The following is a 17,831-nucleotide window of genomic DNA, read 5'->3' on the forward strand; positions in this document are numbered from 1 at the left end:
TAATTGGGTGGGAGGAAAAAGGTACCTGCTGCCAAGTCTGACAAGTTGGGTTGGATCCTCAGGAACCACATAGTAGAAGCAAAGAACTCACTCTCACTGCTTGTCTCTGAACTACACACACACACACACTCAGAGAGAGAGAGAGAGAGAGAGAGAGAGAGAGATTGAGAGATTGAGAGATTTGAGCACCTATGAGTAAATAAATAAAAAGCACACACCACACTAGGTTACTTCTTTCTCCTCTCCAGCTTGGTTCAACTAGAATTCATTTAGTTCCAGATAAACTCTTCACATTCAGCTTTTCATTTCCAAATCTAAATTTAGAGGGTCTAAACCAAGACAGCACTGGCTAGATCATGCTTTCTCCACGGTTCACCGGATGGCCCCTGCTGTGCTAGGCACCATTCCTAGTGTTAAACATGCAGATGAGAGTGACAGAGACAGGTGACTGAGCATGTTTGTGGGGTTTGTATTCTAGTGGGGACAGATTATCGTTGGTGATAGTGACAGTTTGTTCCGTTTGATGGCAGTTTCCTGTAACTCATGCTGATCTCTAACTCACCAGGCAGCAAAAAAATGGCCTTGAACTTTTTTTATTTGAGAGATAGGGCTTCCCTGAATGATCCCGGCTGTCCGGGAATCTGATATGTAGATCAAGCAAACTCAAACTCACAGAAATCTGTTTGCCTCTGCCTTCTGGGTACTAGGATTAATGTTGTGACCTTGAACTTCTGATCTCCAACCTCGATCTCTACTTGGTTTGTTGGTTGGTTTTTGTTTTGTTTTGTTTTTTTCCGGGACAGAATTTCTCTGTTTAGCTCTGGCTGTCCTGGAACTCAATCTGTAGACCAGACTGGCCTGGAACTCAGAAATTCACCAGCTTCTGCCTCCCAAGTGCTGGGATTAAAGATGGGTATCACCAGTGGTTTATTTGTTAAGCAGACAGTGTCTGCTACCTATCAGACTAGCCTCAAACTTACTTTGTAGCTGAGGAGGACTAAACTTCTGGTTTTCATGAAATTCTCTCTGTCTCTCTGTCTTTCTGTCTCTCTATCTCTGTGTCTGTGTCTGTCTGTCCGTCTGTCTCTCTCTCTTTCACACACACACACACATACACACAAACACGCACACACACACCACCACCACCACCACCACCTTCCCAGGATTATCCCATGTGCTATCTTGGAACTAGAAATGGAACCCAGGGCGTCCTGCAAGTAAGGCAAGCATTCTAAGCTCCAGTTCCATCCCTGTAGTCAGACTCTTGAACAAGTAACAGGTCTAAGTGTAGCAGGAGGCTTATTCTGCAGATTGGTACATACAACCCTCCACCCAGACCCTGGGACAACAGGTTCCAGGGCACCTGTCAGAGAGAAGGGAGAGACAGCCTTTCTCAGATGCTTCCCCCTCCATGAAGAACTCAGAAAACCCCTTTCATTGGATCCTGCTTTGCCCTGACTTTATTATCTCTGCGGAACAGATTTCATAGTAACTTGTTCTCTCTCTCTCTCTCTCTCTCGTTTTTATATGATTTTTTAAAAAGATTTATTTATTTATTTATTTATTTATTTATTTATTTACTTACTCTATATAAGTACACTGCAGCTGTCTTCAGACACACTGGAAGAGGGCATCAAGTCCCACTACAGATGGTTGTGAGCCACCATGTGGTTGCTGAGATTTGAACTCAGGACCTCTGTTTGTTTTTTGGTTTTTTTGGTTTTTTTTTTTTTTTTTTTTTTTTTTTTGGAGCTGAGGACCGAACCCAGGGCCTTGCGCTTGCTAGGCAAGTGCTCTACCACTGAGCTAAATCCCCAACCCCTGAACTCAGGACCTCTGGAAGAGCAGTCAGTGCTCTTAACCACTGAGCCATCTCTCCAGCCCTATATGATTTTTAAAGTAAAAGTTTCTAGTAAGTATTCTGATTTTGTTTGTTTTGAGAAAGGGTCTCACCAGTTTGGCCCCAAACTCATAGAGATCCACCAACCTCGGCCTCCCTAGGGGTAGGATTACAAACTGGTGCCAGCACACCCAATCATGGTTTCGGAGTTTTGTTGTTTTGCTTTGCATGTGTGTGTTCATCCTTGATTGCTCATCTTGATTTTTTATGTGTATGAATGCTTTGTATGTATGTATGTGCACCACATGTGTGCAGTGGTCACGGAGGCCAGAAGAGGGCACCAGATTCCCTGTGACCCTAGTTACATACAGTTGTAAGCCACCATTTGGGGGCAAGAAATTGAACCCTAATCCTTTGGAAAGGTAGCCAGTGCTTTTTAACATTGGGCTGTCTCTTCAGCCCCTTAGTTTGTTTTTTTTGTTGTTGTTGCTGTTTTGTTTTGTTATTTTGTGTTTGTGTGTGGGTGCAGTGCAGAACCTGCCAAGGCGAGGGGATGTCCAAGATTCTGTAGAGTTACAAGAGGTCATAAGCTGTTCCGTGTGGTCGCTGAGAACCAAACTCAGGGCCTCTGCAAGAACAGTGTGTGCGCTTTTAACTTCAGAGCCATTTTTCCCAGCCTCCTTCACCTTACCTTTTAGAGTCTGTCACTGAACCAGGAGCACAGCCACTCAGGTCAGGTGGGTGTCTGGCCAGCAAGCTCTGAGGATCCACCTCTTTCGGTCTCCTTGGCCTGTACCCGGGTGCCAGAGATCCAAACCCAGGCATCCATACTCGGGGAGGAGGTATTTTGTCAGCAGAGCTGCCTTTGCGATGTCACCCTGTATTTTTTGAGAATCTTAGTACATTGCCCAAGCTGGTCTCAAATGTATGCACCTCGGTCTCTGTCACGTTAGAATGACAAGCTATGCCACCATTCCTGGCTTGTTTGCATGCCTCATGTCTGTCTATAAACCAAAGAGTAGAGCAGGGGAAGAGCGCTTGTCTGGCACGAACCCTGGGTTTAGTACTGAGTGGGGCCGCACACACACCTGTGATCACAGCCCTGGAGAGTTGTGGCCAAAAGGATCAAGAATTCTCATGCTCGTTCTTGGCTACGTGGAGAGAGTTCGAGACCAGCTCGCGCTTGCAGCCTGAATTCCATCCCCACCACTAGCCTAGTCCACAGGGAGAGATCCAGGCCAAGCAGGGCTTTGTAGTGATGATACCTTGTCTCAGAAAAAGAGGAGGGTCAAGTATAGTCTCATATTCTTGAAATGCCAGTCAGGGAAGCTGAAGCAAATGAATGCCAGCAGGTGTTTCATAAAGAAAGATTCTGTCTCAGAACACAAAACAACACACACAGATACACACACACACACACACACAGATACACACACACTCATACACACACACACAGATACACACACACTCATACACACACACTCATACACACACACACACACACACACAGATTCGCACACACACACCCAATTTGGCAAGTTTGAGGTCATCCTAGGCTTTATATGATGACATCTTGTTTTAAAAACAAAGATCAATAAAGCAGGTCACCGGAGGGTACAGCTCAGTGGTGGTACACTTTCCTAGTTTAAGGAAGGCTTTAAGCTTTGCTATCTGGTGCCAGAAGAAATGAAGGAGAGGAGGAGGGAAAGGGTGAGGGAAAGCCTGCTAAACACAGAAAGGTTTGTTCTTGGGCTGCCTGAGGAGTCACTCCAAGCTTAACGAATTCCAATTCGTTTCCAGTCTGTGGTTTGGAGGGGGAAAAAATGGGTCTCACTATGTCAACCTGGCTGACCTGGAATTCTCTATTTGTGTAATAGACCCCCAGACTCTAACACAGCTGACTCCATCCATGATGGAGGTGCCATTCAGCACGCTGACAGCCCCACCAGCTAAAACAAAAACAAAACCTAATCCAAGGTTCATAGTTCTGGAAAAGTCTCTAAATGCACTAATTTTGCTTTTTGGCTTCTGTAGTCTTCCCTGGTGGATACCCCAGGGCAATGTAGATCTGTGTTGTCTTCAAAGAAAAAAAAAGATTTCCTTCATTTTTAATTATGTATATGCACAAAAGAACAGGAGCCTAGAGAAGCCAGAAGGCATCAGATCCTCCAGGATTAGAAGTAGTTGTGAATCACCAGATATGGATGCTAGGATCTGAATCAGGTCCTCTGTAAGAGCAATGCACACTGTGGTGCCATCTCTCCAGCTTCTAAATTCTTTTCTCTGAGTGCGTGTTCCTACAGAGGTGTGCATGTGTGTGTGTGTGTGTGTGTGCGCGCGTGTTGGGGGAATGTTCGTTTTCCCTTTTTTTGAGCAGCCGCTGCATTTTTTTAAAGATTTATTTATTTATTTATTATGTATGAGTACACTGTAGCTGTCTTCAGACACAACAGAAGAGGGCATCAGATCCCATGACAGACGGTTGTGAGCCACCATGTGGTTGCTGGGATTTGAACTCAGGACCTCTGGAAGAGCAGTCAGTGCTATCTCTCCAGCCCTCGTTTTCCTTATTAAGAAGGCATTTCACACTGAGAATGGATGAAGGTTCAAATTTACTGGCCTTCAGCTGAAAATAGGCAGTATTCTTGGTTTGATGGTCTACGACTGGGGTCAAAGTTTCCTTTAGTTTCTTGTGAGGCCTGGGGAGTGGTGGTAGTAGTGTCCAGGCAGGTTTTTGTTTTGTTGGTTTGGTTTTTTAATGAGCCTTTCAGAAGCTGAAGATTTAGCTCATCTGATAGAGTGCTTGCCTAGATTCTATCCCCCACACTACCGAAACCACACATGGTGGCACTAGCCTGTAATCCCTCAGCCTGCAAACCCTCTTGTAATCCTCTCAGGTGGTGGCGGCAGGGGGAATCAGAAATTCAAGGGCATCCTTGTCTACCGGAAGAATTTGAAGCTAGTTTGAGGGGAAGGGGTGGGGGAAGTAAGAACTAGTCCCACCCTTCCCCACCCCCTGGCCTGCATGCCCAACTCTACTACCTGGAACTGTCCAGGTTGGGCAAAGTGTTTGTCCCTACCCCAGCCCTCCAACATTCAGGATGAACCACGAACTTCAGCAGAGACAGTCAGGCTAGCATCCACATTGGGTTAGCTTCCTGTGTCTGGGCACAGCTCCTGATGGCAGACCACCTCTGGAAGAGGGATAGCCCTCTGCTCTTGGTCTTCCCCTGCCAGAAACTTGTGGTATCTGTGCCTCGATTGAGCTTTAGTACCAGCTGGGGATGCTTAAGGGTTGAAGGAAATCCTTCCCAGAGCCACTTTCCTGACACCTGTCCAGGTGGTGTACATCTCTACAAGATACCAGTTTGCCCCCGTGGCCAGGAGGTAGAGGGACTGCAGCCTTCTAAAGCCCCTTGCCTCAAGAATATATCGCCTCGCTAGCGATCGCGTGGCGTGGAGTGGGGTCGACCTGAGAGCGTCTGTAGTGAGGCGGGGCCGAGCAATCCCGGGGGCGGGGCGGGGCGGCTCCTGGCCCAGCCCGCCCTGACTCACCCTCTCTGGCCCGCCCGGGAACTCTGCGGGAGTCCGGGTCCATCTACTCCCAGTGATCTAGGAGTTGGGCCCCAGAGTTCCATCCCAGAGCAGTGAGTAAGTAGGGGGGCTTGGGAGGCTTTTGTCCCACCGTGGGGATTAACCTGGACCCAGGGAATGGCCCGGGGAAGTGGGGGGAGTCGCTCAGGTGTGGGTGGTTCCGTGGCCTTGGCGAGAGCAATTCCACACACAGTGGAAGCTGGGGCTGGGAGAAGGAGGGGTGCGGTAATCCTCAGCCGGGCACCGAAGGAGCCAGTGTCCTGGGATCCAGGCAGTTCGGGATCAAGTGAAGGAAGAGAGATCAAAATGCAGGAATCTTGATTTCCACAGCCTGTCCCAGCGTGGGGCGGCGGCGGTGACTGAGAAAGTCAGAGCTCATCTTAGTGAGCGCCCTAAAAGCTGCAGAACCCCACCCTCACAAACCTGCTCCCTTACACTTCAAGATTCTTATATTTGAAGACTCCAAAAGTTCCTTCCAAATCCCAGTAGAATAAGCTTGGGAAGGGGCTAGCCTAGGAGTCTACAGGCCCCCAAGACGGTCCGCCAGGGGTGACTTTCCCTTATCTCTTTAGCCCCTTGTAAAAAAAGGAAAGGGCGATTGAACTTTGAACTTTTTAGTTTTTCATGAGTTTAATTTTTTTCTTTACTAGTTAGTTAGTGTTCGTGTGTATGCACACATGGTTTGGCACTCTCATGGAGGTCAGAGACAACGTGTAGTAGTTGGTTCTTTCCTTCCACCTTATGGGTCCCTGAGCTTGAACTCCGGTCTTTTGCTTGGCCACAGGTGCCTTTGTCCAATGAGCCATCTCAGCAGCCCTGTGTTTGAGGTTGTCCTTGTTCTTGTTTGAGACAAGGTTATACAATGCTGGCTTGTTTCTAACAAGCTTGCTATACAGCTTAAGATGACCCCGGTGTGTTGGTCCTCTTGCCTCTACCCTAAGGAGTATTATAGGGATGTACACCCATCATTCCAGACTTTATGTGATGCTGGAAATTGAATCCAGGGCCTGAGCAAGCTCTCTATCAACTCAGCCACGTCCCTAATTCTGACTTTGTATTCTAAAGGTTGAGAATTCTGTTTCTTCCTAGCCCTTAGCATATGAACTACAGCTGGGGAGGTTGGCTGAGGTTGGGAGGCTCCCCTGCCTCCATTTCTGCAGCAGACGCAGTGCTAAGGTTTAGATGTGGGAAGGAGTTTGCAAGATTGCCCAAAGCCCGGCCTTCTGGGATGCCTTTCTCTGGTGTGGGTATGTATAGAGACCAGAGATTTACTTGAGATGTTCTCTTCAGTGGTTTCTCTATGTTTTTGAAACGTCTCTCACTGACCTAAAGCTCATTTGTTTTGGCTAGGCTAACTGGCCAATGATATTAAGGGATCTACGTACCACTGTGCGGTGTGGAGGAGGGTGCAGGGTGGGGTGGAGGAGCGGCTGTATAGAAATAGGTTACCCTGCCCAATTCTACATGGGTGCTGGGAATATCACTAAGATCCTCATGCTTGCGCTCAAATATTTTACTCACTGAGCCGTTTCCGCAAACCCACTTCTTACATAGAGGTTGCATCTCAGCGAGGGGTGCTTTCAATGGACGGAAAGGAGTGGGTGCCGCCAAACAGGAGGTAGACATTGGCTGGGCAAGCTCAAATAGTACTTGTAGCAGTGAAATCTTCAAGGAGCTATGTATCCTAGTACTTAGACTGAGGCACAGGTGTTGACGTTTTGGGTTCATCTTGTGCTACATAGCCAGCACCAGGCTAGCCAGGGCTACATAGCAAGACCTTATCTCATGAAACGTGAGGAAAGCAGGAGGGTTGGAGGGTGGGCCAGTGGGGAGAGCGCTTGCTGTAGAGGCAGGAGTACCTGAGTTTGCATCTCATGCCCACAGTGAAGGGACTGTAGCCAACCCATGCCTGGTAAACCTGGCTCTGGGAGGCCTTGCCTCTTGACATTCCCTCTGCCTTGCTAAAAACTGTTAGATTACATTCTGAAGCTAGCCCCTGAGGTTTATTTCCTTATCTGGCCACTTCCACCTCCTGAGGCTAATAACCAAGATAACAGTTATCACAGTATTGAAGTCCAGCAATCAGAAGCCCCCTGTAGCTCATCTAATTAACATAACCAATCAAATTAAACGCCTCATCCTAACATGGCTTCCTCCTTTACCTTTATAAACCTCCATTTTCCTAGGGACCAACTCTGTCCCTTTCTGTCTAGAGAAAGTCCTCTGTTCTCCAAGGTAAATCATCCCTTTCCCCTCTCCCTGTTCCATTCCTCTTCTACTTCGGCCTCCATCTTCTGTGTTTGTATCTCTTTATTCCATGCCCTCTGTCCCTCTGGAGCAAATAAATCTCCTTTGTGCTGATTTGTTCTCAGGGTATCTTGAGCTGACTCCAAGGTTCTCTACACACGAAAAAGCAGGGCACTGTGGCACGTTCTGGCAACCTTGGTGGGTCCCAGAATGACTAGCCAGTCCATGGAAATGCTGACCCTTAGATTTCAGGGAGAGGCCTTTTCTCAAAAAAAAAAAAAAAAAAAAAAAAAAAGGTGGGGGGGTCAGATAGTTTAGCAGAATTTGATAATCAGAATCCACACAGAGAATTGATGCCATGAATGCTAGAAGACATCCGACACCAACCACTAAACACATCTGGATCCTTCCACCGTCTCTGTCCCGACACAGGGAAGAGGGCCAGCCTTGCATCTGCCTGTTGGAATTTAATGGCAGGTTCTGGAAGATCTAGTTTGAGTCATGGGGTCAGACAATGATAATCCCCTGTGCCTCCCGCTGATTGTGTCTGCCCACATTATGTGTATGTCTTGTTCCTGAGAGCTAGGCAGAGGCCTCCTGTCTTCTGGCCTGTAACTTGTGAGGGTGGCCTGGCAGAGTTGGGAATTGTGCCACTGTGAGATGGCACATGGAAGGGGGAGGCAGGGGAGTTGATCCTTGCTTTTACATGTGTAGCATCCCTTGAGCGATGCCTCAGAAGGACTCTCCAAGGCTACCCTAGGTGACAGGAACCGGATGTGGGTATTACTCTCTTTGCTTTAAAATGTCACCACTGGATATCAGTGAAATTTCCCGAGTTCATTTTCTTTAAGATTTTAATTTATGTAGTGTGTGTGGCAGGGGATGTTGTGTATTGAGTACTCAAGGAAGCCAGAAGAGGATATTGGATCCTCCAGCTGGAGTTACAAGTGGTTTTGAGCCACCCAGTGTGGGTGCTAGGAATTGAACTTCTACAAGAACTGCTGAGCAATCTCTCTCCGCTAAGGATACCATTTCTGTCAGATTATGTAAATTGGGATTTTTTCCCCCCTCTCCAGTACTGGAGACACTCTAGCAAACAGTACAGAGCTACAGCCCTAGGCTAAGGAGGGCAACAAAATTTCTTTTTGAAACATAGTTTCATGTAACCCCGGCTGGCCTTGAGTGCCCTGTGTAGCTGAGAATAACTTTGAACTCTGATTCTCCCTCCTGAGACCCCCCAAGTGCTGAGATTGCTGGCGAGTATCAATATGCCTAGGTATATGGTGCTAGAGACTGGATTCAGAGAATTATGCCAGAAAAGCGCCCAGCCAATTGAGCTATCTCGACAGCCGGAGACTTGTTTTTTTATTTATTTAACTTTTTCCTTAGGACGAGAGAGTGTTTGGTGAGCATACAGGACCAATAGCCATAGAAAGGATCTTGTTCTCTGGTCATCTCCTACATGTACCTGGTTCAGGATGAATTTGGGACCTCTGTCTTATACTTTCTGTATAGGAAGACTTAATGCCGGCTCCCTTTTCTACAGAACCTCCTACTGTATGAGGTTCTTCTCTGTCCTCCATACCCACCCCTTGAACACACACACACACACACACACACACACACACACACACACACACACACACACGATGCTGACAGGGGTAGGCTGCCCAGAGACCTTCACTGTTTTGTTTCCCTCTGCCCTAAGCAAGTAGCTGACCGTGTCCTGGGAGAGTGATGTCTTAGCTTGAATTCTACGCCCCCGTGAGACTTGAATCTGGCCTTTGTGATAATGATACCTTAGAAAAGGAAGCCAGAGACAGACAGAGTAGGCTGGCAGCCCTGTGCCAGGCTCCAGTCATAGATGTCACCCTGAGAGTTTTCCTGTGTAGGGATTCTCATGCTTCCAGACATTCCAGAATACTCTTCCTTCTCTGGGCCCAGATTTCTTATGTCTACTTCAGATTCTAGGCTCTAATCGCTATCTGAACGTTCAGGTGTCCTGGCACATGCCTCCAGGGCTCAGTAGCCTTCAGCCTGGCCACTCCCTAACCCCTGAGGCCCTTAACTAGAACACAGCCACGTTCCAGCTTGCTTTCCCCCAGCCGGCTTTTCCGGTTAGAGATTGGAGGTGGTGCCCAGAGCACCCCTGTAGGGGGGCACACCCCGGAAGTCTTGAGCCTAAGGATACTCTGGTGGCAGGGTGGAGGTGAGAGCCCAGCTAGAGTAAAGAAGTACCAGAATGAATGTCACAGGCTTCCTCCTTCAGAGGCAGGCAGCCAGAGGAGGAGACCGGAGGACAGCTGTCCTGTGTTTTTACCCTCACGGGTTCTGAGAAGGCAGGCAGTGAGAGATAAAACAGCGCTTTGGAGACGGGGAAACACTGTGAGATTGGGAAAGAGGTGAGTTCTGAAGGAAGGGAACACATAGCGCATGGATTCTAGAAAGTTCTGGCAGGGCTGAGGGTGTATTGGCTTCTGACCTGTGTCTGGCCTTCTGGGATTTCTACCAGGCATACCCTTACTATCACCATGTCTCAACCCCTCTTGTCTCCTGTCTCATAGACAGGATGATCCCAGTGGCGGAGTTCAAGCAGTTCACGGAGCAGCAGCCTGCGTTCAAGGTGCTCAAACCCTGGTGGGATGTTTTGGCTGAGTACCTCACTGTGGCTATGCTCATGATTGGGGTGTTCGGGTGCACCCTCCAGGTGAGGAATGAAACAAAGCAGGGGGGGCCACACAGTGGCGATTCTCATGACTAGAATCTTAGGAAGCACCTTCTTGACAAGGAGTGGGATGTGACAAGGCAGGGCCATGTTGTGGCAATAAATTCTCTAGGTGAAAGGCCAGACAGGGAAGAGAGTACAAAGGACCTGGCTTTCACCGGGGCCACACTGGTGACCATACTAATGACTGGAGTCTTGAGCTGCTCTTTCGGGGTGAAGGTGGGGCCAGAGATGTGAGGGTGGGGCACGTCTTGGCAACTCTCCTTATACATATTTTTTCTTTCATGCATATGACTGTTTACCTGCATGTATGTCTGTGCTGCTTGTGTGTTTGGTACCTGTGGAAGTCAGAAAGGGTATGTTAGGTTTCCTGGATCTAGAGCTATGGATGCTTGTAAACCACCACATGGGTGCTAGGAACCAAACCTGGGTCCTCTGCAAAAGCAACAAGTATTCTTGGCCAGTCTCGAGCTCTTTCAGTCATGAAGGAACTGGGCCTCGTCAAGACTGTGTCCCTGACTGGGTTCCAGGTGGAGGGCAGGACCATAAAGGGGCATGGCAATGTTCCTGCCTGGGGTAGGGAGTCTTCAACTGTGCTATACATATGGGCAAGGCCCCTCCATGATGATGAGATGGGGGAATGTGTTCAGCTGGACTCTCTAGGTAAAAGAGCAGATCTCTAAAGGAGTAAGCCTTGTACTTGAAGTCATGAAGCCTCCCAAGTCTCCTAAGAAGAGGGAGAAAGAGCCTGGGCATTGTGGTGAGTGCCTATAAATCTAGTTTACTCTGTAGGCAGAGGCAGGAGGATCACACATTTGAAGCCTAGGAATTTTAGCAAGACCTTCCCTTGAAATTAGAATTAAGGCCGGGTGTGGCAGTGCATGCCTGTATTCCCAGAATATAGAGAAAATAAGTCAGGATTATGAGTTCCAGGTCAATTGGGCTATACAGTGAGACCCTGTCTCTAAAATAAAACAAATGACATAGAAAATAAGGAAAAGTATCAGTATTCGAGCACTTGCCAAGGTTACATAAGGTCCTAGGTTCAATAAAAAAAATCATCAATAAAATAAGAGAAACAGACAAGAGGAAACCAGTGCCAAAGCTTCCACACAGCCCGTTTCTGACCCCTTCCCCACCTTCCTCTCCTCCATCCCACAAGTAGTGGTCAAAGTCTACAATAATATTAGAGTATTTGCCTACCCGCACACTGTTTTCTTTTTTGTGGCTTCCAAGGTTAAACAAGGTTAGCAGAGCCAAACTGCTATCCCCACACTGGGGGATTCTAGGCAGGGCTCTACCACTGAGCCACACCCCAGCCCCTCACTGGGGGATTCTAGGCAGGGGCTCTACCACTGAGCCACGCCCCCAGCCCCTCACTGGGGGATTCTAGGCAGGGGCTTTACCACTGAGCCACACCCCCAGCCCCTCACTGGGGGATTCTAGGCAGGGGCTCTACCACTGAGCCACACCCCAGCCCCTCACTGGGGGATTCTAGGCAGGGGCTCTACCACTGAGCCACGCTCCCAGCCCCTCACTGGGGGATTCTAGGCAGGGGCTCTACCACTGAGCCACGCCCCAGCCCCTCACTGGGGGATTCTAGGCAGGTGCTCTACCACTGAGCCACACCCCCAGCCCCTCACTGGGGGATTCTAGGCAGGGGCTCTACCACTGAGCCACGCCCCCAGCCCCTCACTGGGGGATTCTAGGCAGGGGCTTTACCTTTGAGCTTGATTCTGTCCATTCCCTTCCTCAGACTAGTGTCTACTGAAGTTGTCTAGGCTGAATTTATACCTACTTTGTAGTCCAGCAGAGGCTGATTCTCCTGCAGTCTCCTAAGTAACTAGGACTATAGGTAAACTTCCTTTTCTTATAGGTGGAATTTTGTTATAGACAGAACTTAAATTTTTGAAATTTATTAACTTGGTGTTTTGAAACAGGGTTTCTCTGTCCTGGAAGTAACTTTTGAGACCAGACTGGCCTCTGTCTCCTGAGTGCTGGGATTAAAGGTGTATGCCACTATGTCTGACTTCAGACCTTCGTCTTAAATGGAAAGATGAACTTTTATAAATTATTGAAGAAAAATGAACTCCAGATCTTCTCGCATCCACTTCCCAATACAACATTACATATGTGCACCAAAAAACAAAACAACAGTTTATGCAGTGTTAGGGATGCAACTCAGGAATGCATGCATGCTAGGCCAGCAGGCTACCGAGACCCATCTCCACCCTACACGTCCTCCTTCTGGATGGATACAGCCCTATAGGACTCATCACCCTACTTCCAGATGAGGTCACGGAACTAGGGGCTGAGACTTAGTTTTCTTTTTGTGAGGGTACAATTCAACACACACAGAGAGAGAGAGAGAGACAGAGAGAGAGAGAGAGAGAGAGAGAGAGAGAGAGAGAGCGAGCGCACAGGGGGTTACTTTTTTTGTTAAAGATTTATTTTATTTATATGAGTCTGCAGCTATCTTCAGTCACACCAGAAGAGGGCATCAGATCTCATCACAGATGGTTGTGAGCCACCATGTGGTTGCTGGGAATTGAACTCAGGGCCTCTGGAAGAGCAGTCAGTGCTCTTAACCAGTGAGCCATATCTCCAGCTTTTTTTTGTTTTTGTTTTTAAAGACAGAATCTCTTATATACCAGGCTGGCCTTGAGCTCACTTTGAGTCAAGGAATGACTTTAAACTCATCATTGCCCTGCTTCTATCTTCTGTGTGCCACCAAGCCCAGTTTATGCATTGGTAAGAATCAGAACTGGTGCATGCTAGGCAGGCACTCTACCAGCCTAACTACATTCACATCAGTATGAATGAAACACCAGAGAATTTGAACCGAAAGCTGGTACAGACCAGAAAGATAAGAGTATGAATGACCACCAAGGAGGGGAAGTACTTGGCATACCAGTGGAGGGCAGTCTCCTAGCAGAGCTGGTTAATAAAGCTATATTGCTGGAGGTCTAGGTTATTTTTGAGGCCACCTGGTATTCATCAGTATTTCTTCTTTTCGTCGTTTGTTTGTTTGAGACAGAGTCTCTCTGTATAGCCCTGGCTATCCTGGAACTCACTCTGTAGACCAAGCTGGACTTGAACTCAGAGATCTGCCTGTCTCTGCTTCCCAGTCTGCTGGGATTACAAGCCTGCACCACACCTTCTCGGCTCTCCTAGTGTTTCTTTTCAGAGTAAGATTGATGCTCTAATTTAACAGCCCTTCCGCATTTGAACAGCTTACATCAGTCTGGGATCACCGTCTCCCACCATATCCTGCTTTTCTTTCATACAGTTCCCTCAGTGTCTTTCACTCTTCCTATCTCCAGGTGACACAGGACAAGATCATCTGCCTGCCCAGCCATGAATCTCGTGAGAACTCATCAGAGGCTCCTTGCCAGCAGCTGTTGCCTCAAGGGATCTCTGAGCAGATTGGAGGCCTACGAGAGCTCAGCGGCCTCAAGAATAACCTAGACCTCCAGCAATACAGCTTTATTAACCAGCTCTGCTATGAGACTGCCCTCCACTGGTACGCCAAGTACTTCCCCTACCTGGTGGTCATTCATACTCTTATCTTTATGGTCTGTACCAGCTTTTGGTTCAAATTCCCTGGTACCAGCTCCAAAATAGAACACTTCATCTCTATCCTGGGCAAGTGTTTCGACTCTCCGTGGACCACTCGGGCCTTGTCTGAGGTGTCTGGAGAAAATCACAAGGGCCCAGCTGCTGGACGGGCCACGGTGACCACAGTAACCACGGTGGGGACAGGGACAGGGAAGGTGGGCGAGGGTGAGAAGGAGAAAGTGCTGATAGAGCCTGAGAAGGTGGTGACTGAACCCCCAGCTGTAACCCTGCTGGATAAGAAGGAGGGCGAACAAGCTAAGGCCCTATTTGAGAAGGTCAAAAAGTTCCGAGTGCACGTGGAAGAGGGTGACATCCTCTACTCCATGTACATCCGGCAGACGGTGCTCAAAGTGTGTAAGTTTTTTGCCATCCTGGTTTACAACCTGGTCTATGTGGAGAAGATCAGCTTTCTGGTGGCCTGTAGGGTGGAGACATCAGAGATCACAGGCTACGCCAGTTTCTGCTGCAACCACACCAAGGCCCACCTCTTTTCTAAGCTGGCCTTCTGCTACATCTCCTTCGTGTGTGTCTATGGCATCACCTGCCTGTACACGCTCTACTGGCTCTTCCACAGGCCCCTTAAAGAGTACTCCTTCCGTTCTGTGCGGGAGGAGACAGGGATGAATGATATCCCGGATGTTAGGAATGACTTCGCCTTCATGCTCCACCTCATTGACCAGTATGACTCCCTCTATTCTAAACGGTTTGCAGTCTTCCTCTCTGAAGTCAGTGAAAGCCGCCTTAAGCAGCTCAACCTCAACCACGAGTGGACACCTGATAAGCTGAGGCAGAAGCTGCAGCGTAACGCACGCGGTCGGCTGGAGCTGAGCCTCTGTATGCTCCCTGGGCTTCCGGACACTGTCTTTGAGCTCAGTGAGGTAGAGGCGCTCAGACTGGAGGCCATCTGCGACATCTCCTTTCCACCAGGGCTATCCCAGCTCGTGAACCTTCAGGAGCTCAGCCTGCTTCACTCACCAGCCAGGCTGCCCTTCTCTTCACAGATCTTCCTGCGAGACCGGCTGAAAGTGATCTGTGTCAAGTTTGAGGAGCTCCGCGAGGTACCCCTCTGGGTGTTTGGGCTCCGAGGCTTGGAAGAACTACACCTGGAAGGACTCTTCCCCCCAGAAATGGCTCGGGGTGCCACCCTCGAGAGCCTCCGGGAGCTTAAACAGCTCAAGGTACTGTCTCTTCGTAGCAATGCAGGGAAGGTGCCAGCCAGCGTGACCGATGTAGCCGGGCACCTTCAGCGACTCAGCCTGCACAATGATGGCGCTCGTCTGCTCGCCTTAAACAGCCTCAAGAAGCTGGCGGTGTTACGGGAGCTGGAGCTGGTGGCCTGTGGGCTGGAACGTATCCCCCATGCAATCTTCAGCCTGGGGGCTCTGCAGGAACTCGACCTTAAGGACAACCACCTCCGGTCTATTGAGGAGATCCTCAGCTTCCAGCACTGTCGGAAGCTGGTCATTCTCAGGCTGTGGCACAACCAGATAGCCTATGTGCCTGAGCATGTGAGGAAGCTCCGAAGCCTGGAGCAGCTCTACCTCAGTCACAACAAGCTTGAGACTCTGCCTGCCCAGCTTGGCCAGTGCTTTGGCCTCCGCCTGCTGGATGTGTCCCACAACGGGCTTCGTTCCCTGCCACCTGAGTTGGGTCTTCTCCAGAGTCTCCAGCATCTAGCCCTCTCCTACAACGCACTTGAGAGCCTGCCTGATGAACTGTTCTTCTGCCATAAGCTGCGGACATTACTCTTGGGCTACAACCACCTGACTCAGTTTTCGCCCCACGTGGCTGCCCTTCAGGCCCTCAGCCGTCTGGAGCTCAAGGGTAACAGGTTGGAGGCACTGCCAGAAGAACTCGGTGACTGCAAGGGGCTGAAAAAGTCAGGGCTCCTGGTGGAGGACACCCTTTATGAGGGGCTGCCTGCAGAGGTTCGGGAGAAAATGGAAGAGGAATGAAGCCTCTTGGGGAACGGGGCAGGATGACAGAGAGGCCTTTATGTTTCTGCCCCAACGTTGTATTACAAGGGAGCTGGGTCCAGCAGGAGTGGGAGGCAGGCCAGACATGTCGGTTTTGTGCAGCTCAGACGAGATCCTGGGACTGGTTTGTCTGGGGGAGAAACAGGAGGTGGTGGATTTGGGGTGTAACGCCTTAGGGAAGGATTAACTCAGTCCTAGGTTCTTCAACCAAAACCACACCTGTGTCTTTGGCTGGTTGGCTCTTCCTCTAAACATTCCAGCTTAGTTAGTTTCCTATACAAGAGTGGGGGACACATCCCAATGGGATTTCCAACCCTTCCAGCAACGATCAACATATATTTAAGGAGAGGACACAGGGTCCACTTCCGAAGTTCTGTATCCCAACTTTAATGCCAAGTCCTTATGTTATAAGCTCTTTGTCACAGGGATGGGTACTTAGAACAATGGTTCTCACATGTGGCTATGTAATTAAATCAGCAGAAGGGCCCGGAAGAAAATAAAACCTTTACACGATTCCCACCCCACCCCAGAAATACTGACTCAGAATTTGGGTGGGGCCAGGAATGTGCTACTAAGTAAGGATGCCAGGTAATTCTGATTCAGGTGGTCCTGAGACTATATAATGGAAATGTTGACAAAAAGACTGGGCTGGAACTGAAGCTCGGTTGGGAGAGTGGTTGCCTGGCATGCAGGAAGCCTTGGGTCCCATCCTCTGCACTTCATACATCGGGAGTGGTGGAACCTATGTAATATATATAGTGATGCCTGTATAATAGTCTGGAGGCGGAGGGAGGAGGATTGAGAGGTTGAACCTAGCCTGGGAGACATAGCATAGCTTGTCTCAAAGCAGCTAAGAATGGAATACTGGAGCCTTAGAGCCTTAGAGCATCCCGTTGAGTTAACCACTGTTTCCTCAGGAAAATGCTCCTGTGACACAAATGAACAAACTGCAAACCAAGTCTCAAACAGAGCCCCACTAGAGCACTAGTCATGCATCTGCTAAGATGAGCTGAGTCCAAGTTAAGAATGCTGGTGGAGGCTAGCTTTCTTCCTTAGTTCATGCAGGGATTTTCTTTTGAATGTCTCCTGTACAGGGGAGCATATAACAGTGGGTGCTTAATGAGAACTGTAATTCTGACCTCTTTATACAGAATGATTGTCTAAACTTCCTGTATCTGGGACCAAATGATGACACCTGTCTATCAAATCAGGTTGTCTGTTCTGGGAGGTGAAGAGAGATCTAAATTACTTCAAAAGAGGGTGAAGGAGAATCAGGAGAAATTTGGTAGAGTTTTATGCTTAGCTTTTTTTCCCCTAAAGAATCCATGCACCCCACCCTCGCAAAAAGTTGGGTGGTGGTGCTGCTGCTGCTGTATATCTTCAGACCCAGCACTCCAGAGGCCAGAGGTAGGTGGATTTCTTGAGTTCCAGGCCAGCCTGGTTTACAGAGTTCCAGGGCAGCCAGGACTACACAGAGAAACCTTGTCGCCAAAACAAAACAAAAACAATCCAATTTCCTCTCCTCCTCTTTTATCCCTTTAACTCTAAGCTTCTGTTTGCTCCACCCATAGGTCATTACCGGAGGAGTTCTAAGAACTCTTTATAGGTTAAGGCCCACCCCAAAGTGTTCAACTGTTGCTTCCCGACCTCCTTCATCTCTTGCTTAATGTCCCCGCACAAATGCAAACCTCCTAACACCTAGAGCCTAGAGGCAGACAGACTGCTCTTTAGCGACCCAAATTTACATACAAACTTTATCCTTGTACTCTTGGAAGGACTTAAACTATGTTGGATGCGGATGGATCAAGCAGGGCAGAGGCATCTAACCCCA

General features: G+C 48.7%; 1 protein-coding gene across 5 annotated transcripts; it reads left to right on the forward strand.

The window, feature by feature from the left end:
- The first annotated feature begins 5,376 nt into the window (after positions 1-5,376).
- On the forward strand, positions 5,377-16,524 carry Lrrc8e (leucine rich repeat containing 8 VRAC subunit E). Of its 5 annotated transcripts, XM_006248764.5 has the most exons (4): positions 5,409-5,491; positions 9,951-10,083; positions 10,246-10,388; positions 13,730-16,524. In XM_006248764.5, the coding sequence occupies exons 3-4, from the start codon at positions 10,251-10,253 to the stop codon at positions 15,977-15,979; spliced, it is 2,388 nt and encodes a 795-aa protein (XP_006248826.1). In that variant the 5' UTR covers positions 5,409-5,491; positions 9,951-10,083; positions 10,246-10,250; the 3' UTR covers positions 15,980-16,524. The 5 variants fall into 5 exon arrangements, with proteins under 5 accessions (XP_006248825.1, XP_006248826.1, NP_001029311.1 ...); XM_006248763.5 differs by lacking the exon at positions 9,951-10,083 and having other exon boundaries at positions 5,377-5,491; NM_001034139.2 differs by lacking the exon at positions 9,951-10,083 and having other exon boundaries at positions 5,421-5,487; positions 13,730-16,516.
- The last annotated feature ends 1,307 nt before the right edge of the window (positions 16,525-17,831 follow it).

This window comes from Rattus norvegicus, chromosome 12, assembly GCF_036323735.1.
Source record: "Rattus norvegicus strain BN/NHsdMcwi chromosome 12, GRCr8, whole genome shotgun sequence".
Taxonomy (NCBI): domain Eukaryota; kingdom Metazoa; phylum Chordata; class Mammalia; order Rodentia; family Muridae; genus Rattus; species Rattus norvegicus.